The sequence below is a fragment of the Thermobia domestica genome, chromosome 5 (genome assembly GCF_964235325.1).
Source record: "Thermobia domestica chromosome 5, izTheDome1.hap1.1, whole genome shotgun sequence".
NCBI classification, from domain to species: domain Eukaryota; kingdom Metazoa; phylum Arthropoda; class Insecta; order Zygentoma; family Lepismatidae; genus Thermobia; species Thermobia domestica.
The window spans coordinates 315,018,666-315,042,830 of record NC_137458.1 but is presented as its reverse complement, the minus strand read 5'-3'; the positions used below and the strand labels follow the sequence as shown (position 1 = coordinate 315,042,830).

At 36.9% G+C, this 24,165-nt stretch overlaps 1 protein-coding gene across 1 annotated transcript in view; it reads left to right on the top strand.

Moving 5' to 3' along the window:
* LOC145686791 (uncharacterized) overlaps nucleotides 1-24,165 on the top strand; it is a 759,437-nt gene that overhangs the window by 720,939 nt on the left and 14,333 nt on the right. The window contains exons 17-18 of the mRNA XM_081760448.1: nucleotides 7,579-7,804; nucleotides 15,649-15,761. Of these exons, the coding sequence (XP_081616574.1) occupies nucleotides 7,579-7,804; nucleotides 15,649-15,761 (339 nt within the window). The remainder of the gene's footprint in view (nucleotides 1-7,578; nucleotides 7,805-15,648; nucleotides 15,762-24,165) is intronic.

Here is a 24,165-nt window from a genome sequence, read left to right as displayed (position 1 = left end):
GTGCACAGAATTTTTTTTTAATGCGTGTGGTTGTGTTATTTAAGAGGCACTGTTAAGACGAAGCCCTTGAGTGAGATGATTGAATCGTTGAGCCTGAGATGGCTGGGACATGTAGAACAAAGAAACGACGATTATGTCGGAAAGAGAATCAAGAAGCTGTAAGTACGAGAAAGGAGGAAGAAAGGAAGATCTGAGATAAGATGGAAGGAGAAGATACAGGATTATTTGAGGCAGAAGGGATGAAATGATAGGACACCTAGGATAGAAAAATGAATGGAGGAAAAGAGTGAAAGAAGGAAACTCCAGCTGTATATAAACATGAAAAATGGCAGATACAAAGAATAATAAGAAGGGCTTAAGTTTGGGGGCCATGATGGTTCAGTGGTAGAGTTCTTACCTCAAGGGGCATGGGGCTTCTGGTTGCATCTCAGCTTCCGCCAACTGGGACTTTGTGATGAACAAATACCGTGTATGTACGCTTTCTCGAGGTTTCCCCGTTTGTCCCGTCTTCGCATTATTGTCCCTTACGTTCGGTCCGTAATAGTGAAATGTTTTTTAAAAAATTCGTTAAGTGACAGACACTGCTATAACAATTCTGTCCTTTGAACATGAAAGAACATAATGTTGTGCATATTTTAATCCTCAAGCAACACTGATGATTTTAGTACTTTTCGCTTAATTTTTCTTGAAGCAAGTTCGCTTTAAAACTGGGTATTGCATCAATTTTCGTATGCAAGCTCAAAATTACATAAACCCAGAATCATACACGTTTAGTGCTCAGTTTGCTGGAATATTTGCCGAAAATATGATATTGTATACGGCATAATAGATTAATAATGAAAAATGTGCATCTACCAATCTTTGAAAATTTCAATTGTACTATAAACATGATAGTAGGATTTTGAAAATATATATGTATGGCAATACTTTACGAATATATATGAGTATTCAAGATATGTACTTATCATGAGCTACGAGCTTCTTCGTGACGACTTTGGCGTGGGAGATCCGGATTCGATTTTCAGTAGGCAATCATCTAGTTCGGATCTCACGTTAAGCTGTTGGTCCCGATCTCACAGTGCTGAAAAGGACACTCGATATTTCGTACAGTTTCTTGTCAAATGTAGAGCAATATTAAAACCAGAAGGTGCTGGTAAATTTTAACTCCTTTCTGTATCAAATAGTGTTACGATTGCTTATAGTATGTTATGTTGAGATGCTGAATCGATTAAAAAGCGCTCGTTTCTATTTACTACCGTTTTAATTGTATGGCGATCAACGTTGAAATGGGTAATTTCTATCACTTTTGGTTCAAGAAGAGCGTTAACGGCGAGGGCGGTACTTATTCTTGGGATACTTGCAAAGAACTGCTTCTCTTCCATTTTTTTTTTGCTATAATTATACATATTGACAGATGGACGGTTGGACATAGTCATCCAATTAGACTCGTCAATTAGTTTGGAAGGCTAATTATTGAGCCCTGTTTAGAAAGTAGTATTGGTGGAATTGGGTTTTAAAATATATTTTCTTAACATGGTGAATTTGCAGCTGAAAAGTGGATCACAATCGAAGTAACAAAAGGGAGAAGCAGAAATTTTAAAACTTACCGCAGCAGCTGAAGATATTCAGCGATTGGAAGTGAACAGCTTAATAAAATTCTGTTCAAAGTAGTAATTTACTCCATTGATAGTGCAAATTGTGTACCACAAAGCACCCGAGATCGTTAAATCTTTGACTAGCAATATTTGTAAAATTATGCTTTTGCTGCTTAGGATATACCCTCCTAACTCAGGCTCGTGCATCACGGTTGCCTGTATATCGCTTGAAACCGAAAAGGTTAGCAGGTTTCATCATAAAGCAGAAGAAAATGGCAATCAATCCAAATTATATTTTGCGAAACCGAAACCCTAGTATCAACACTCGTATTCATAAAGCTAGGAACATTAGAGTTGTCACAGCTACAGGAGAAGAAAGAAGGTTCAAGCTGAAGATTCTCAGAGTCGAAAGAAACAAAAGGAATATACAGGGCGTATCGAAAGAGGACCGACAACATTTGGGAGGTGATTCCTGACACCAAGATAAGACAAAAAGTATAGACAAACCTGAGTGCACAAATACTTCCTTTCGGAGTTATTGGCTGCCGAAAACATGACAAATGAACTTTAAAGGTCCATAGCTCCAACCCTAGGGGACCTACCGTAGTCGGGTTAAGACTTCACTTAGGAACTTATATTTGCACTATCCAAAAATACATGTTTCAGAATCCTAAGGTAACCATGCGGTAATTTTTATAGAGTCAGTTTGGCTACGGGCTTATACTTTGAAGTAGTCACCAACTGCCTCTATAAAAATTATTGCGAAAGTACTGCAGGATTCTCAAACATAGATATTTGGATGAGACACATACTAGTTCCTAAATAAAGTCTTGACCCGACTACGGTAGGGCCCATAGTTTTGGAGCTATGGATCTTTAAAGTTCATTTTTTCATGTTTTCGGCAGCCTATAACTCCGAAAGGGAACGTTTGTGCACCCAGGTTTGTCTATAATTTTTTGCCTTGTCTTGGTGTCAGGAACCACCACCCAAACGTTGTCGTGTTGTTTTGAAACACCCTGTACATTAAAAAATGACATTAAATATTTTAATTTAACGTCTCACAATAATGTGCTTTAGGCTAAAGGGAACGAATGTTTATGCAATTTACTTCTTTCATTTTTCCAAACTTGCAAATGCATTGTTAACTGTTTTTCACATCTTAATATGATATAATCCTTACGAATTTGAATAATTTTACAGCAAATAATAAATGAACATTCCACAAATAAAAACATTGATCAAGAAAATTAATAGGATTTGTCTTCAAACTCCACTGAATTATGGTGGCCCCGCGTAGCGTATTCATTGGCCTTCTCGCCTTCTGTGCAAGCAGTCGCGGGTTCGATTTCCGGTGGGGGCATTCGTTCGAAAAAGTGTTAAAAGATTTTTCAGGCCAGTCATCCTGAATGAGGGTTTCCTCATTCGCACCAGGCGAATGCCGGAATGGTACTTAGCATAATGGCTACAGACTGCTTCCTTCCATGCCCGTAGCCAGCCCAAAAATGTAGGGGCTGAAGTTAGCAAAATAACAAAGAACGAACTTGATAATGGATGAAATTCATAATTCGTCATGACGATCAAGGCTACTCAAACATAATGTCGTCAATATTTTAATTGCTGTGGGGAAAAAGTTGAAGTAACTAAACGTGGAACAACAAACATTAACTAACGATCATATAATATACTCAAGTGTTAAATGTGGGAGACAAATTTTCGTCTAACCTACGTTTGCGTCGTTAAACAACTTGAAACGAGAATCACATTCGTGAACTTGTCCCTTCACATGACGCACTAACGATAAAATTAGGGTCAGTCGTTAGTGCTTCTTAGTGCACCAACCCCTAACGTTAGTATTTCACTAGTATAGGTGCTACAAGTAAAAAATCTTTGGGGGCCAGAATGAACTTTCCCCCCACTTCAAACATGAACGAAAAAATTAGTGCCATTCGTTAGTGCATCGTCAGTGCACCAACCCCTAATGTTAGTGATTCATTAGCGTAGGCTCTAGAGCTAAAACAATGGCCATAATTACACTCATAGAGAAGTACTAACTAAACTATTAGTGTTTACTAGAAGCACTAACGAATGGCACTATTTTTTTCGTTAGTTCTTGAAGTAGGGGAGTAAGTTCACGCTGGCCCCAAAAGTTTCTTACTTGCAGCACCTATACTAATGAAGCACTAATATTAGGTGTTAGCTCACTAAGAAGCACTAACGATTGCACTGGAAGAGATCATTAGGCTAGTGCCTTTGAATTTGGCGACAATTTGACGCAATGATAAATTTTCCTTGTATTTCTTATGGGAGTTTCGTGACATGTAACTGGTCATAACTACACTAATAAGTAAGCACTAACGAAACTTTAGTACTTTCTAGGAGCACTAAGGAATGGCACTAATGTTTTCGTTAGTCCATGAAGTGGGGGGTCAAATCCACGCTGCCTTCCAAAGTGTTTGTACTTGTAGCAGCTACACTAGAAAAGAATCCTACCATTTGTTTCGGACTTTAAGAGTAAATGTTTCCAATAGTCATAAAGCCCCTGCTCTAGTTCAGTTCAATTAAGAATCGTCATTAATTGTAATAATTTTGTTTATAATAGAGGACCGAGCTATCAGTGTTTGAGTTAAATCAATCTTTTTCTTGATTCAGTTATTATATTTAAAGTGAAATAATAAATAGTACTACACATTTAACAAGTTTTTAACCAAAATCAGCAATTTTGTTAGTGCTACAAGCGAAGATCGTAATGTGTAGTTTTTTCTCCGTACCCGACATAAGTATACTGAATAGCGCTGTTAAAAAGTAAGAGATTATCATATTTACATGATTTGTACGTATACGTAGCTGTTGCAACAACTACACTTCATGTGATTTTTTTCGATAGTCTATGTATGGGTGTGGGTGCTCCGGGGTTCCGGCACCCACACAAATAATCTTGTTGGTGCGCCTAGTTTGGTCTCGGGGAACCTGTTTCTCTTGCGTTTAAGTCAGCCATGTTACCGGCTGAGCTAGGACAGCTTATTCTTACAGTACCGGTATATTTTACTTTCTCATAGCACAACCAGCCCTTTATGACAGTACTCATAAAATATTTTAACTTAAAGGAAATCAATGCAAAAATATCGGGAGTCACCTGAAAACATAACACGTAATGCCATTCATATGCACCCTCAGATGAAATACAATTTTGATATTCCAGGTGCAAATATTCGTTCCGTTCCAGAAGCTTTATCCCTGAGGTGCTCCCTCTCAGGTGATATGTTATTCTTTCATTTTAATGTCATTTAAAGTTTATATTTCATTATATATCTATTTCTGTTCAGTTGTGTTGTTATGCAGATGGTTGCCTTGAGTACACTGTTTATATATTCATTGTAAATTATTTCCTTTTGAAATAATCAAATTTTCAACATAATGGAATTCTAACTATCTACAGTACGAAATTTTGATAGCTCTCTAAATGTTTATCCATGGTTTCTAGTTTTTTTTAAAAAAAAGTACACGAACATCGGTGATAATAGAATTAGAATAACCAAATGTTGAAAGATATTAAAATAGGGATGTAAATAACCACTCGCCCGGAGTGGGGGCCGCGGTGGCTTAGTGGTAGAGCGTTCACCTCTGGTGCTTGGGGTCCCGGGTTCGATCCCAGCCCCCGCCAAGTGAACTTTGTGGTGGACAAACACCGCGTGCGTGGGTTTTCTCGGGGTCCTCCCGTTTCCTCCCACTTTCTTCATTCCACCATTTCATTCATTACTCATTATCACCGTCTCCTTTAGCCTAACCGGCATAACCGTGGGACGTAAAACTCAAAGATTTCATTTCATTTTTCGCCCGGAGTGGGTGGTTCATCGGTACGGGTGAGTATTTAATATCATAGCGAAGATAAGCAAATGATTTCTATTGTAAGATGTGGGCTAGGAGCTTTTCTTCTTGGGCTAGTGAAATTTTGTTGCTCATTTGCATCCCTGTATTAAACTGGTATGTTCGTAACTGTTGGGAGTATTGTGTAACTGCATGGACTGTCTGTACCATTTTTAGAAGAAGAGACGACCTGATATTTATTAGCGTATTTTTCACTTATAAACATTCTATTCCAGCAGAATATCAGTTGTTAACAAAAACACACACAATAACACACAAAAATGTTAGGTTGTGTCTATATTCTCGGATACTACACATTAGAATTGACCTTTAGAATTAACATCACAACTCACGTTAAGCTATATGTGATTTTCCAACTGAAATACAGGATGCCCGAAAAGTCCCTAATCTTTATGGGAAGCGGCACGTGAATTCAAATGGAGTGTTTACAATATCAAAGAAGACACCGTAAAGTCCACGAAATCACAGAAGTTCGACATGACCACCCTCCATATCCAAGCAGAGCTGTCATCTCCTACGCGGTGCACCTGAACATACGCTGCAACATTACGGGGATAATCGTACGTACCGATGCCGAAATGCGTTCACGCAGGTGCTCGTAATACGTAGTCTTCACCTTGTACATCTGAAGATTAGGTATTTCGATCACCTGCTTGAATAAAGAAAGAAAAAGAAAAGAATAACTTTGTAATCTTAAGGTGGATCACTAGGTGTTGTCGGTGCTATGCGAAACATTGCTTGAATAGTGCAGCGTTGCCAGGTAGTGTCGAGTGTTTACTGGTGCCAGATGATAAAGGAAGTAATCATGGAATTCTGCTCGGATACTTACCGAAGAAATTAGTTTTCGACCCTTCCCGCAATTCACAGCTAAGTTCCGCTTCTCGAACTGCAACGCAAGAATCCAGGAATTAAACGTACAAATTTGGTAACAACGCATTATGGCGTTCTACGCAAATTTCCTCTCAAAATATATTTCCTTAAATATAAATTAATATTTAAATAAAATGTGAAGTATAACACAAAAACGGTCAAACAATATATCTATTTCGTAATAAGATCATTACTTTAAAGTACTTTACATATTCAAATAAACATTTCTTAACATTGAGCACTTCTAGTAAGATTTAACAGCAAGTGCCATCTTGTGTGCTCATTGTAAAACGAATCAAATATTTTCTTTTATTTTGTTCCCTTTTTCGATATCAGAAGACACAACCAAATGAATCAGTGTCTTGTGTTGTAGCTGAAAGATTACTCTATCTTAAAGTACAATATTTATAATATGTACCGTTTCATTGCGCAGTAGTTAAGGAAATAAGCTAAAATATGTACTGACTTCCGGGTGGTGATCCACACGATGACCACCCCATCTGTTGAGATAAAACTAATACTTAAGCGTAGCTTTATGGAGTTTCCCATTATAACACTATCGAGATGACAATATACCGAAGTGACGAATCTACGTGGAAGCTGGTCGGTTCGACCGCCCCCCTAAAGACTACCTTTTTTTATAAACTCGCTAGTTTCCATCATCTTGTATATCATCTTTTATATGCTTGGAAACTTATATTTTATCTACATAAAGAAGAAATTGAACCACCTTATTCTATTTTAAAATTAAACTTGGTACTTCGAGCTTCACCATCAAGGAAGTGATCCGTCCTCTCCAAATGATCCTTCTGCATGTGCTAGTAGTACACTGTGTGGTTAATTAGATATAGCCCAAGACATGATTAATTATTAAATTTTAATTTCTGTTTAACTGTCACGTGTACTAATCAATCAGATTGAGCTAAACACGAACTGAGATTCTTTATGGTAAACATGCATGTATAACTTTGAGTAGATCAATGGTTGAATAAATATTGAGCGACTGCTCTACGCTGCTTCCCTTACACATTTTCATTCTTTAATTACGTATTTCATATATTTTGCCTGTATTTATCATGTTCAAGTCATGTAATTCTTGCTGCAACTATAACAGTCAGATAAATTCTTAAGAATTAACTTCATATAAAAAATTTACTGTAACACTGATTTCCGACACCCACAAAATTACGTCTTCATACAAAATATTTTATTGAATTTGTAATTCCAGGGCTGGGAATACTCTGCAGCTATGTTTATGATCCTAAATGCTATAGCACTGGGCTTCATAGCGTTTGCTTATGTCAAGATGCTGTCTGTAATCAGGGAATCCAGGACTTTAAGATCTACTCAAGAAAGACAGGACAGAGTGGTCGCCCAGAGATTTGCTGTCATCGTAGGAACAGATTGCCTTTGCTGGGTGCCTGTGATACTCATCAAAATACTTGCTCTCACTGGTAAGTAATTTTACATTTTAATTATCCTGACATAAGAAAGTAGATTTGGTAACACAAGTTCATGGAAATACCGAACGAATACATACAACCATTGTGTATGACGTAGATGGCGGTCTGAACATGCTGTCCAGTAAATGGTATCATAATACGTGGAAGTGGCTGTGAGGAACACAGAGACACTACCAGATTCTGTATAGTTTGTATTTGGGACACGATAGAAGTAAGCACCCATCAGTTCTGTATTACGTGTTCCGTTCAGGGCATTGCTGGGATACTAATGAGGGCGATGAACAAGTCTACTAAAAGGGTGCCCATACAAACGAGTATATATGGAAACGAGAATATATATATATATTGAAAGAAAGTTTGGATTCCTTTCTATATCAAAATCACCAAATTTGTTTTAGTATTAACGTAAATAGCTAATTTGTGCCTCCTAGACTTGATGACCCTAACAATGTTTTTGTAAGCGGTATAAAATTATGCAGTTCATCGTTATGGAGTTTCCGCCATTCTCCATTTCCGTTCCTCTTGGAGTTCGAATATTTGTTTAAAAAACTTTTTCAAATACTATGAGTCTGTGATTTTCCCTCAGAGTCAGTGACAATGTTTCGTAACCATACAGCACAACAGGCATAATTATCGTTTTATATTTTAAGCTACAAATTCCTTAACAGAACTCGCGACAACAAAAGATTTTTAACTGAATAATGACACGAAATCCCTGCTTTCAGTTGCCATTTTTTTTTTTTTGTAATTATGGTTTTGGTCTGTTAATAATAATTCTAGATATTTGAAAGTATCCACTTTGTCGAAAGAAAATATTATTTGGTATTTTAACGCATGCATAAAATGCAGTACGATCCCGACAACAAACTTCCATTTATTTAGTTTTCTCTGCATTTACTTTTAAGCTCATATCTCTGCAAGCGTTAAGTAAGATTTTTGCATTCCTTTCTATTGTTCTATCACACCCTATTAAATTTACATCATAAGCATACGCCATAACCTGGTAAATACAATTCAACTCTAGGACCTGATTCCTGTCTTTGATTTTCCTTATAGTGTTCTCCAAAAAAAAAAAAAAAAAAAAATGTAAATAATAATGGCGAAAACGCATTTCCTTCTTTCAGGCCATTCTCAACGTGAAAGCTCGTGAACAAGAATTTCTCTACTCGAACCTTACTTTGGGATTCATGTAAACATATCTTAATTAATCTACCTTTTTCGGTATTGCAAATTCTGTAAGCATGTTGTACAATGTTTCCCTCCTACCCTAGTCTGAAGTCAATAATTGATGTGCCAGAATATTGTATTCCCATTTCTTCTCAAGTATTAGTTGAATAGTAAATGTCTGGTCGATAGTTGATCGATTTTACCTACATCCGCTATGATAATCTCCAATAATTTCGTCTGTGTATGGACTCAATCTTGCCAATAGAATGTGTAAGAAAATATATTGGATGTTGATAGAAGAGAAATGCCTCAATAATTGTTATATCAGTTTTGTTGCTTTTCTTCTGAACTGGAATAATGATTGATTCTTTTCACTCTTGTGGTAACTCCTCCTTGTTCCAGATAAGGAGAATGAGTTTGTGCATTTTGCTCTACAATCCCCTCCCCCAGCTAAAATTAAGTCAACCAGAATTTCGTCTACACCCGGAGATGTGTGTTTCTTTAATTTTTTAATAGCGATTTCTATTTGTGTCTGGTTAGGTTCTGGAATATAGGGTTATGCTGTATGCATTTTACTTTCTCCACGCACATTAATTTTTGACTATGTGCTAAGCAAATCGTCAAAGAAAATTTTCCATCTATTTAAGATGGTATTCTGATGAGTGAGAACTCTTCCTTTAGCTTTCTTTAATATATAAGCACGAAATTGATAGCCTTTCTTAAGTCCGTTGATGCATTTACACATGTCCGGAATGTTTTTATTTTTTACTATTATCTTCAAGTTAATTAATTTTAGCTTTCAAAAATCGCGTTTCTTTGTTTTAGAAGTTTTGGAAGTTTTCCGCCAGAAGGCAGTGAAATTTTATGTAGTTATTTCGTTCGGATTTTGTAGCCAACGCTGTTTCTTCTGTTTTCTCTTCTCTGCTACTTTAGTGCATTCCTGGTTGAACCATGTTTTGTTCCTACGTATTTCTGCATGCCCCAACGTTTCTTTTGCCGAAATCTTAATGTTTTCTCTAATTTCAACCAAGTATTCTGAACATTAGAGCACTCCGAACGTTCTAAAAACGAGAATCTATTCGACACTTCAATTTGACTACCCTCTCACCTGATTCTCCTCTAATTTCTTTAAATTAAACCGCTCCGTTTTCAGATATTGAATATTTCCTTTATTCAACGATAGTCTCTCTCTTATCATAATCAACTCTTCTGAACGACCAAACATCAGTTCTGCTAGAGTGTTTTCTTCTATCTACTAAACCGTAATCGATTTGATCATGTGTTTTTCCGTCTGGTAAGGTCCAAGTATATTTATGAACGTCGCGATGTGGGAATTTTGTAATCATCACGATAAAGGTTCTGGATGTTGCAAAGTTCAAGAGTCTAACGCCGTTGTCACGACCTTCCTTATGCAGACATTTATTCCCTATAACCTACCTTCGCATTGAAACTGCCTAACAGAATTTTCATATGGTATTGCAGGAGATGATCAAATACCCGTTCTATTCTTTCGTAAAAACTTTTTTTGTCATCCTTATTTTCTGTTAAGCATGTACGGTACATTTAAAACAATAATATTACACCTCTGACCCTTAAGATAAGAAAGAAAATCTATCACTAACAAATTCAACCCATGTAATTGCTAATATTACGTATTCGTTTGTGAACGAAAAGCCCTGATCCTAGTCGGTAATTTTTAATTCGTTCCCCGTAAAAGAACGAAAAATTTCCCAATTTGACTCCTCCATTTCCTTCTCATCTAGCTTCCTGATATTCCACTAGGTCCATCTTCTATTTCTAAACTCATTCGTTACACATCTTAACGCGCCTGCCCTATAGAGACTTCTTATCTTCCACGTTCCAATTCTCATGTCGATTTTACTTTGCTGAGTTCGTGCCAAGTTATCAGTTCTGATCCGCCGAGGATTCTGCGAATATATCTGAACAAGCCCCCTCCTTTTTTTTTTTTTTTTTTTTACAGGATGAGTAGTTAGCCCCATACCAAATCCTCAAGCTGGAGGATCACCCCCTTGTCTGTTCGCGGCTGCTTATTCAGTATTCTCAGCTAACCTCTATATTCCAGAGGCCTTCTCGATCCACAACCTGAGGACGCGCCGTGCCGTGGTGACAGGAAGACCACATTTTACGGAAATTAATATAGCTATATTTTAGAATTACAATAGATACTGACTATCCGAACACTGATTTAAAACACACAGGAACAATCAATATGCTCGGATATATGGATGCATATTAAGACTGTGAAACCTTCGATGCTGTAAAAATCGTAAATTAAAGACTAGTGTCAGTGTAGTATTTCATGAATGCATCGTACGTTTGACTATCCGAACTATTCTTGATGTATCGCGTTGTTTCGCTTTATAGCTACATAACTTTATAATATTTTTGTACTCTTTGCCTGTTCTCTGCCAGTAGCAACTGTATGAATTTATAATACAAAACTGAAATACACAAGAATAAAATTTTTAAAAATGTGATTATTTCGCAGGGCATCTCATGTAACGGATCTTGTATTCTTCACAGCTTCTTTATTAACAATCACTATTTGAATTTATTATATAAAGCTGATACACAGGATAACTAAAACCACTATCTATAATGTGATGTTTCGTGTGGCGCCTTATGTAAAAGGCGCACTGTACCTTTCACGGGTTCTTTACCAATAGTAACTGTATGTATTTGTTGTACAGAACTGTGGTATACAGAAAAGTAAATAAAATCGTTCATCTTTGATGTGGACTCGCAAGAGCGTCTAATGTAAAGGGCGCACTGCACCTTTCACGGCTTCTTTACCAATAAAACTGTAAGAATTTATTACTAAAATCCTTTATTTACACTGTTATGTTTCGGAGGGCGCACCGGGACACGTCCCGGTGTCCCGGTGGGCCAGCACGGGCCTGCGTGTGAGCGGTAGTCAGCAGATAATGAGTGACTAATTCGGTAAATGTTTATGGACGGAGTAGTCTTTCACGTTAGCGACAGTGTGAACACAGAATGCATAATTTGGAGAAAAAATTGACGGAACAAATTCACCAAACCTGGCTTCCTCAACCACGATCATCACAGGTACGTCAAAAGCGTATAGCAAGAAAGGAGAAAAGATGAAAAATGGTGTTTTCAGAAATCTCATCCTTCCACCTTCTACCTACGTGACTGTCCATGTTAGCTAGATATGAGGTTTATTACGTTCTCCATGGTGGGCATGTGGAAAACTTAAATGTTTCACAAACCTCGTGTGATTGTTTAATTTAATTGCACCAAGTTACAAAGTCTAAACACATCGTTTTATATTTTGCACATGTTTTGTCATATTCAAATAAGATCGCCCTGTATATTATTCAGTGGCGGTCTTATGTTGACGCGATTGACTCGGCGAGTCCCCAATATTTGAAAAAGAATGAAGATGTTTATATATGATTCTTAAATTATGAAATGTTATGGATTTCAAAACATGCTGGTTTTCATGTTGATTTTTGTCTTTCCATTTCCGCTGAATACTCGATACATAAAATCAGCCACTCCCATATTAAAATCTTTAACTACTGGCACCATTGATTCTTCCTTTACTTTACTTCCCAACGAAGGCTCGGCTTTACCACTTATACCACTCGTAAATGCTTATCCGGGCGTTGCGCGGAGCTGGGAAATGGAACGTTTAGAACTGGTTGTCATGGTACCAACAATAATGAGACACGTAACTTAGTTCGTAAGTTTCATCATTCTGCAATTTGAATACCATTATAAAAGCTTCTTTATCTCCATTGAACAATCATTATCATAACCATATAATAAGACATAAGATATTACCAAAACAGAATTGCTACTGAAACTGTCGTTTAGATATTGTATATAAATTTAGCCTTTCTAGCTATTTTGTCATTTGCCAATCATTATATTCTATTCTATGCAATGGACTCCTTCAAAAATATCAAAATCGTATTGATTTTTATCCTCTTCATATAGGTATCGTTAAACGCTCTTTCAGAAATACTGGAAAGCTTAGATTAATTATAACATATATTCCGAAATTGGTCGTCCGCCTAGTTTTTGGCTAAAAGCGTAGTAATTACTTCCTTTTTTTTCCGCCAGAGTTTAATATTTAATTCACAGTATTGCCGAGCAAACGTTAGCGACTGAAGGCGGGTAAGAGCCCCGCAGGGCGCGTTGTTTTATGTCTTTATTACTGCTAAATGGGAAGGGGGACCTGTGTTTTAGAACCTTGCCGCCATGTTGGTTATGTTACTTACCGTTACATTTAAAATTGTTTTTCCACGTTTCTTTACCGTTATTTGCTTATCACATTTTCTAGAATTTATTTTTAGATTTATTAAGCCATGACTTTTACTTACTTTTAAATAGATTTTCCTGATTATCACCTTATTGTTCCACAAACTCATATAATGTTACCTCATAACCAGGGCTGCATGTCTGTATACCTGCATCCATGTTTACAAAACAAATGCTTATTATTTTCCCACAATCCTACAATGCAGTAACCTTGCGCCAAGTAGTTCCCTCCGCTTGCCAAATACTTCCATGTTTAGGATCGCTCACATAATAAAATAAACACAAATTTCGCTCTCTTTATACATTATCAAGCACACAAACAAGCAAATTATTCACTTCTTCCAGGCAAAGTTTCAAAATTTTGGTAAAAACGGACAACCAGCTTTGGAACTTAACCCTTAATTAGTTGTATACGTATTAGTGGAATCATTTGCAATGAGTAGAAATCAATTGTGCGTAATTTTAAAATTGAATTTCAATTTGATTTACGAGTTTTCTTGACAGATATATTACTTTGTGCAGTTCACCTGTAATACTTGTATATTTAAATGACGAATGTGTTTATATGTTCTACCAAATTATTATTCACTTCCTAGTTGTATGCCGTATCCTTTTTAAGTATGGTTTACTTTTTCTTCTAGGTAGTAATTCACAAACAACTATATGTCTTATTAGTGGCGAAATTATTCCTGTCACGAAAATGTGGTGAAACAATACATGTTTTTATTCCTCTACCGCTGCATTACGTATCTTATGTTTCTTGAGTTACTGTTACTTTTATAAATTACATATTTGTTTTCTTGGAGAGTCATCATTGGAAGAGAGATGGAAACTTATTTTCTTTCCAAGATCTACTTTTCTATTGAACCTCGACGTAAAATTACAGATATAATGAAAACTGTGGATGTCATGGATATTTTGTATCATTGCATTATATAAAGGTAACCAAGAAAGTTCGGTCGCTTTTTGTGGAGGTTTGTGTTCAATTGGCCTTCACAACGTGAGTTGAATGCAAGTGGAGATAAGGCGAAGGTCAGCTGTTGGTACGGGTATAGCCAACATACTACCTGGGGCCGCGGTGGCTCAGTGGTAGAGCGTTCACCTCTGGTGCTTGGGGTCCCGGGTTCGATCCCAGGCCCCGCCAAGTGAACTTTATGGTGGACAAACACCGTGTGCGTGGGCTTCCTCGGGGTTCTCTCTTTTTCTCCCACTTTCTTCATTCCACCATTTCATTCATTCCTCATCATCACCGTCTCCTTTAGCCTAACCGGCACAATCGCGGGACGTAAAACTTAAAGATTTCATTTTTTCCAACATACTACCTGGTTGTGGGAGTTTACTTACACCGTAAACTTGCATAAGGACAGAGTGAACATAGCACCTGTACAGAGCGTCATAAGGGCGTGTATGCTATACGAGTTCAAATTGGAGTCAAACACTGCTGCAACGGGGCGGAAAATATGCCAGACCTTTGGTGAAGGTGTCGGGACTACGCGGACAGTGCAACGGTGATTTAACAAGTCTAAGGGAGGTGACGAAACATCTATAATCTAATATTTTAGGTACTTGAAATTGGAATAAAAAGTTGGAATTCGACATGCTTGTACGTTTTCATTAGCGTTACCTAAGTAAATCACCAAAAATAAAAAAAATCAAATTTAAAGTGGTTTTATGGGGAATTGAAAAAATCTTTCCCATGTTATTTATATAGTACATCTTCTACACCCAAAAAATGTTTAGGCAACTCGGCAGGATTAGAATAATGAAATTTGGCATGATTGTGTCCTTGCGGGACTAATAAACAGGAAAGTGGCCAAAAGTGAATATTTTAAGTTTTTAAGAAATCTAAAGGGGGATGAAGAAATTCCCATGTTATTTAAATGGGCGTTTTCTTGGGATACAAAATCTTATCTTTTAGGTAGTTAGAATCGGAAAAGAAACTTGAAATTCCATAGAATTGTGGTTTTAATAGGTGCGAGGACGTAGGCCAAGTAAAGGCGGGGTCTGGAGGCTAAGCCCTCAGCTGTCAATACTCAGGAAATATGAGCAAATGCACGAAATTCACTCTTGATGCAAAGACTGACACATAAGAGATGCGAGGCCGTAAGCGAGAAACGCTAACCGAAAGCTAGTTTCTGAATAACGTTTTTATCAGAATAGTGTACAGAAAGAAATGTTTACGAAGGTTTCGTTCATGTAAACACAGACTGAAGTTTCTGAAATTATATCATAAATTATATACTTCGGTTGAACAACAAATTTGACTTTACTTCCCGTTTTGTTTATCCTAATTTTCCTATTTTGAAATGTTAAAAAATGTCTAGTTGTTGTAAGTTATCTGTTGCGTATTTATGTTTCAGGATTGAACATTCATAAAGATCTGTATGCATGGTTGGCAGTATTTGTGCTTCCAATTAACTCCGCGCTTAATCCTGTGCTATACACGTTGACCACTAAACTTTTCAAACAACAGGTAAGTCATATTCATAAAATGTAATGAAATTGTTAATATGTTTCTGATATCATTATAAGCTCAGTACTGGATATAGCCAGGGGCCTGTGGGCCAAGCCCCCCACCCAGTTTTTAGTGACAAAAATAATTTAAGGTATATTTTTAGAAGTTATATTAATCTCATGATATACCTACCATAGACTGGATTCTGACTGCCTCCCCCCAGTTTGCAGCTTCTAGATCCGCCTCTGTATAAGATCAAAGTTTTATTATTATTATTGCTGTTATTTCTACCATAAAAGCCACAATATTAAAGCTACATGTGTATAAAGGAGCATGAGTTGAACAGTGTTCTTGACATTATTTTGCCCTCTATTTTAAGTTCCTACTATTTTGCCAGTCTCAAGAATAGTAATGTGAGATAAATCGATTATTTATTATTAATGTTTGTGTGATTAAACGGATATTAATAATAATAATAATAATAATAATAATAATAATAATAATAATAATAATAATAATAATAATAATAATAATAATATTTTCACAAAACATGGAATCTCAATAAATATGTCTATGTCTATCAATTTTTGCAGGTCCAAATTGTCGACTTTGTAGTATTAGTTTTATTTCTTTTCCCAGATAATGATTTCAATCAAAATAAAATATATATATTGTCCACAAGTTATTATTTATGTATATTTTTTGCTTTGTGCAATGCGCACAATTTTCGCTATGTGGTTCTGTAATCAAGAGGTCAATGTCTGTAAATTAGCTTCTATAATATGATCAAAGAAGTCCAAAAGTTCCAATATTTAGATGGTAATCTATACATTTATGCAGAGTGGTTACCTATTTGTACAACATGTCATAAGTAAATGTAATGTCATTTAAAAAAATCCTATTTTCCTCAATACGTAAGTGAAATCTAGATTATATATTGAAATTATGTACTAAGTAGCCTCATAACAGAGTGCTATCCTATTAAATTGTACAACAGTCTTGAGTAGCTCCGACGTTACCAATGTGATTGTGACGTCAATACACTTCATATTATTACCAAACTTGATTATATTTGATATACCTAATTAAATTTATCTTTTAATTATATATTTGCTCCACTATTTTGCACTGCATTATTTACTCTTTTGTTTCTCAAGACGAGTTTTTCTCAAATTCTTGTTTTTTATCTTGCGCTTAGATAACCTATTGTACCTGTATTGGCATCTACAAAATTATTTAAATCTTTGCTAAAGAGAGGGCGTAACCCTCCAATTAATGGAGTTAGATGATTTTGATATGAATGCAAGTGTGATGATATAACCAAAACGATGATTAAAGAATCTTCACAAACCTAAACTCTTACCTTAAAAACAAACGGTCTGAGGAGTTGAACTGGAATATACAGGGTGTCCGAGAATTATCTATACAATTTTACGACGTTATATTGAAAGAAGTTAATGTGATATTTACATGCGGTATTTTGCATTCAGTACAGAAAGTCTTAAAGTTTTTTACCTGTTCAGTACACCTCTATGTGGGCACCATGTGTGATACGAAGCACATCCAGACGAAAATCAATTTCAGCACATGTGCGCTGCAGCAAATCATCAGTTAGGCGTGCAGCTTCAACCGTTTATGAAGAACATCATGAACCGTAACCCTGAGCATATTCAATTCTCTCGCCGCTTTGCGAACAGATTTTGTTGGACTACGCACAAAGGCCTGTTTCACTCTTTCCACATCTTCCTGACTGGTACTTGGTCTTCCAGCTCCTTTCTGGTACAGGACACTTCCCGCTTCCATGAATTGTTTATACCAAGCTTTAATTGTAGCTCTGGTTGGAGGATCACGTGCATACTTGGTCCTTACATTCCGCTACACCTGAGTCTCAGACTTCGTTTCTATGTACCAGGCAACACACTGTGCTTTTTCTTGTGCTGTCCACATCTTCATTTATTGTTTGCTAACCTGTAAAAGACAAAAGAAGAACATGTAAGACTTTCTGCATTGAATGCAACAAACGGCATGTAAATATCACCTTAACTTCTTTAAATATAACGTCGTAAAGTTGTATAGATAATTCTCGGACCCCCTGTACAAGGTGTCACATTATATTGGTAAGAGACTCCTCACCTCAAAATAAAAAAAAGTTCATATGGACCTATGGTCGACGGTGCATAGTTTTGTAGTTAAACGGTGCCGAAAACGTGAGAAAATGAACTTTAAAAGTCCATAGCTCCACTACTATAATGTAATATGACTCAAGTTAATTGGTAAAGGGTAAATAATATTTTGTTAATCTTCATATTAATATTTTGTAAATTTTCATATTTTAAATGGAAATAAAAACTCAATTCCTAATGTGTACTGTTAGGTCGTTCAGATGTGTAGAGCAACTAAGAAAGTCTCGTAACAACTCAAAACTATGCGTGGATAAAAACATTCTTTTTAATAGGAAATATAACTTATGTTATGCAGCAATGTGTCAACTCAATAACAAACACTTCCTACCGGTACTTCGAGTCATGAGGAAATTCTTGAAAATGTAATTGTAAGCGGAAGAAATGACGCTACCAAAAACTAGGAAGAAAAGGTAGGTGGAGAAAAAGAGTATAGTGAACTCGACAGAGTTTTGAAGTGACCATCATAGAAGTAGGTTCAACCTCTAAAATCTTGTCCGATCAAAACATTGGTGAGTACATGCTGGTTACGAATTGATAACACACTTCTATTATTAGACTTCAGTACCAATTTCATACACATCAAAATCTAACTCCTAATTAAATATGACAATCTTTATTAATTTTTGTTATAAGGCCACGGCACCAGTTTTGGGTAATTATCTAATCTGATATCTCTAGTTTTATTTATCCAATTAAAACATCACCATCTTAACAAATTATTGCTCTACCTAAAATGGTTAAATTTGTTATGAGATTGCATTCTAAATTGCCCCCATGCTAATATGGTTATTATTACATGAGCTATGTGTGGATATAAATTGTGTATGTCGACGTCCGGATTCCGATCCAATAAGTTGGCATACGTTAATAGGACGGATCGTAATCAGGACAAGACATCACTGAGGAACTAATACGAGGCACGTCCAGAAAGTAAGTTCCGTTTGGTAATAAAATTAAATTGTGTACAGATACAGAAAAATTATTTATTGCACAAAATTATACAACTCTTAAACTACTTTTCCACATAACTACCGAAATTTTGCAGGCATTTGTCATAGCGTGGCACAAGGTTTTGTATACCTTCCTCATAGAAGTTTGCCGCCTGTGTCTTCAACCAGTTGGAAACAGTTTCTTTCAGCTCGTCGTCATTTTTGAAGTGTTGACCGCCAAGCATACCATATTCCATACCGAGAGCGAGTAAACATCGCAAATTTGCCGATAAATTTCACTTGCTTTCACTTTCCTCGCATTCAGAATCATCGCTCTGATTTCACAAGTGGCGGGATTTTCAATCAACACCGACATTGTAAACAAGCACAACAAAGCGTACGTGACTGACAGCGATCTCCAAATGGCACACGTTTCTTCTCCTTGATACAGAGCGTCTACCGCGCATGTGCGGAACTGCAATCGCAGCGCTGTAGCGGAGATAAATTGCAACGGAGCTTACTTTCTGGACGTGCTATGTATGAGAACTTTTCAAATATCCATCTTTGAGAACGTTAGGTACTTGCACAATCATTTTTAGAGAGGTTGTTTGGGAGTACTTGATCACTCTCCACCTACTTCTCTGAAAATTGGTGTGCAAGTACTGGAGCATTCTTAAATTTAAAAATGGATATTTGGATAGTTCACATACCGTTACTTAGCGATGTCTTGAACAGACTACGATAGGTCACACAGTGAAACTATAAACTTTAAAAGTTCACTTATTTCACGTTTTCGGGCCCTATAACTCCGAAACTATCCACTTTTGAGCACAGGTCTATATGAACGTTTTTTCTTATTTTGATGTGATGAATCTGTCCCCAAAATATTGTGCCATATTTTTATAACACCCTGTATAAAGATATAACAGTTCTTGTTTTGATGTTCTGTTGGACAAAAAAAAACATAAGAAATTGCTAACTTGACTTCCATGCCAGTAATGAGTAGAGATGGCCACAAAGTTCCGGTTCCGGCGGAACCGGTTCGGTTCTCGGAGATCCGGTTTTGAGAACCGGTTCTGGAACCGATTTCGGACCTGGATCCAAAAACCCGGTTCCAGAACCGGATCTTAGGAACCGGTTCCAGACCTGGATCCGAAAACCCGGTTCCAGAACCGGATCTTAAGAACCGGTTCCAGATCTGGATATGAAAACCTTGTTCCAGAAACGGATCTTAAGAACCGGTTCCAGATCTGGATCCGAAAGCCCCCAAAGACCCGTAAAGGAGGCATAAAGTTCACCTTCAAAAATAATGCAGAGGACCATGCGCTTGTGCCTTCCTCGCCCAGACCCGCTTGTGCCCCCAGAAAAAAAAATTTGGTTCACCAGTGGGTGTTTAGCCAAATGAGTTGGCCAGTTTGCCTGTTTAACCAATAAGTTTGCCAGTTACCCAGTTTATTTAGCCAAATGAGACAAGCTGCCGCCGCCTAGGCGCCTGCCTGTCGCTTCCACCATTTCATCTAGCATACTGTTCACAGCTTGCCAGCAGCTCGGGTTTAGCGTAGGGATGGTCACAAAGATTCGGATCCAGCGGAACCGGTTCCAGACCTGGATCCGAAGAACCGGTTCTAGACCTGGATCCGAAAAACCGGTTCCGGAACCAGATCTTCTAGAACCGGATCCCTTCAGACCCGAAAACCGGTTCCACCAGGAACCGGTTCTGGCCATCCCTAGTAATGAGAACAGTGTCAATTTTAAACAATCGTGTTTCATTTCATACTGTGAATGTAGGATAGCCTTGTAAACAACATAAATTTGATATTAAAACTGAAAGACATGAACTTATCATTTCCGAATTCAATAAAAAAAGAAGAGGTCGGGGACATAACTTGCTCTTCAGACGCTGAATCCAATTTATTAGCCTTATTTTGCGGTCTCTTACACTTTTTGGACTTTAGGAATCATATTGCCACAGAAGTGGTAGTATATATCTATCACGTAAGCGAAACATATTGTAAGCATATTTTCCATGTGTAAGCACATTTTCCACGGGATACTTGTAGAATAGATAGTGAAGGCCTCACATCACCAGTTTCCTAAAATTTGATCGGAAAATTTCTAGTATTTTTATAGTGTTTTTTTATATAAGAAATAGTACAATGGAAATACAAATTTGTGATGAAAAAAAAAACAGTGCATTCAATCAAATACCAGACAAATTTATTACCACGATAGTTTTACACTTGTATTTCCTTCCGGCTCCACCCAGTCGCGGAACTGCCGTACAGTCTCTGGAACGTCTGAGGAAAGTCGTCCATTGAACTGCTGTTCAGTGTTGCCATCTCATTTGCTTGAACCTATGCGACACCATGAAAATGCTTCCACCTTGAAAATACATTTGAACTTATGGAAAAGATGAAGTTTGTTGGGGCAAACTTAGGCGAATACGGGAGTGTTCAATAGTGTGGCCCAAAAAAGCATTTTTTTTCAAGTAGTAATACTGCAGAAAAGTTGCAAACTGGGGAAAGTAAAAAGGAATGAAAATGGAAATAAAATCGGCTTATATCTTCCGGTTGCTCATGTGTTCTACAGTGTGGGAAATTTGATTTAAAAAATCAATTTAACCCTTTGACTACCGACGGGATACTTGTGTCCCATGCGAATAATTCAAACATCGTTGTGATTTTTTTTTTTTTTAAGAAAATACAATAAAAATACATTCCATCCCAATGGGTCAGATGTGACCAGGAGATTAAGTTTAGTTTCCAAACCTGTGTACAGATGTCAGGAATATCCCACATTAAGGTTAGTGTAAAGGGACAAGTTTTGCCGAAAGATGTCACTACAGTCTTCCTATCTCTCCCATGTATTTTTTACCTTTCACGAAAATTTACAATTTCTTTTATAAATTTCAATCTAGAGACTTCAAATTTTTAGAGAAGGAACTTCATAACCTACTAAAGGGAACAACCCGTGCCGATTTTTATTTAGAATTTTCTTTATTGGTGAAACAGTTTGATTGTTATAGATTTGGATATCCATTTGAACAATCAAGCCATTTCAACAACGAGGAAAATTTTAAATAAAAAAATCGGAACGGATTATTGCCTTCGATAGATTATGAAGTTCCTTTTCTAAAAATTTGAAAGTCTGTAAGTTGAAATTTGTAAGAGAAATCGTGAATTTTCGTGAAAGATAAAAAATACATGGAGGAGATACGAAGACTGTAGTGCCATCTATCGGCAAAACTTGTCCCTTTAAACCAACCTTAAAGGAGTCGTACATATAAAAGTATGTTCCCATTTTAAAAAAATGGTAGTCATAGGGTTAACGAAAACTTTTAATATTTTTAAGCTAGATTCTTCGTGAATGTAATAGTTCAAATTCTTATGTATTAGAATAAAACATAAAGAAAATAATATTTAAAAAATATTATCTAAATCCATCAAATTCAGGTCACGCATTGCTTTCAAAGCTAATGAAAGCTTGTAGTAACATTTACAAATAAAGATACATCACAACTATATATATATATATATATATATATATATATATATATATATATATATATATATATATATATATATCGGGTGTTGCAAAATAACTGTTACAACTCTTGGGAGGTGACTCCTGCCACTGAGACAAGAAAAACAGTTCTCTTGAACTTTCAGGTATCAGACATAGTTTCGGATCTACAAGGTGCCGAAAGCGTGGGAAAATGACTTTCGGACACCAATAGTTCGGAAACTATCCAATGTAAAGAGGACGGGTAAAAAATTTACTGAAGAAGTCATACGTGCTGTATTGAATTTTCCATTTTTCACAATTCTACCATGCACGCGCAAGGGATTCCCCAAAGGAATGTAGGGAGTCCCGGATAATCTACCAAATATAAATGGGTCTAAATGGACATGAATTGATAGAGTTTCTACCAGGTAACAATAATTCGTTTGTATTAAGTCGATATCTGGAGCAGATACAAAATGGCGGACACTTTCATGCCCATTGTGTGTTGTTGTGTAATCGCCAGGTACGGATGCTGGCCAACAGTGACGTTCTGTGTATTAAGTGTAACGAATTTGTACTCAAATGCTCTAGAAAGACATCTGTAGTGTCGGTAGAGCACAACAGATGAAGCAGGTGATTCACATGTGTGGAAATAATTAACGGAAAATGTCCAGAAATGCACTCATACTAAGTAAACGTGAGTTCAAAGCGTCGGAAATGTAAGAAATAGCACCAAGAACATGAAAGCCGTTGCAAATTCACCAATAATATTCCATCAATCCGATGCAATATGATCAACAAGGTTTCATACCGATAAGGATGCAACAGCTGAGGCCAAGTTGAAATTGTGCAAGGGGCTCACAAAGAAACTGGGTAAACTAAAGGAATGTCACTAGTGAGATCGCATTGTCGATATTGAAATGTGGCCAATATCAACACGTAGCTAATGGACAAATGTCAACATGTCTCACTAATGCTGGGACAGCGTCCCGCGTGTGAAAACTAGGAAAATAAAGTTGTACATTCTGCTATTACATCTGATACACTTTTTGGTAGAACGTAACTAGAACACGATTGTATCAATGTCCCTCTTTGTTTGGGACATATTTCCACAGTCGACACATATGCAAAGAAATCTCTTAATCCATGGTTCAAATTGTGATAGTGCGTGAAAATAACAAACTTGTATCACGTCTCACGTCTTCAGGGACATATGACGTACTGGATATCAAAACACCTCCAGAAATATGTATCTTACACATAGTACACATGCCAAGTCAAAGACGAAAATGAACCAATTTGGCACATGTAACACTATTACTGGGATACCATACATATGGAAAATAAAACTATATGGAAATAGGAAGAAATTTCTTAAAGCTGATTGTTTACAACTGTGCAGTAGGAATAGCACAATGATACCCACAAGTATGTCGGGAGGCTGTACAAGAGCGCTTGCCAAACAAAGTGGGCACTCCTTAAAGAAATGAATACAGAAAAAGTGAGGCTCCTCGAAGCCTCAGGGCTAGAGCATTCGCTTTCGCTCGCGTGGTCGCAGTTTCCAATCCTACTGGGAGCCCACGGCCTCAGATTCAAGACCCGAGTAGTTATTTTCCTATTTTTCCTACGTGGAACGGTGTCCCAGCAGTAGTGGCACATGTTGACATTTGTCCATTAGCTACATGTTGATATTGGCCACATTTCAATATCGATAATGCGATCTCACTAGTGACATTCCTTTAGTCTACCCAGTTTCTTTGTGAGTCCCCTTGCACAATATCAACTTGGCCTCAGTTGTTGCATCCT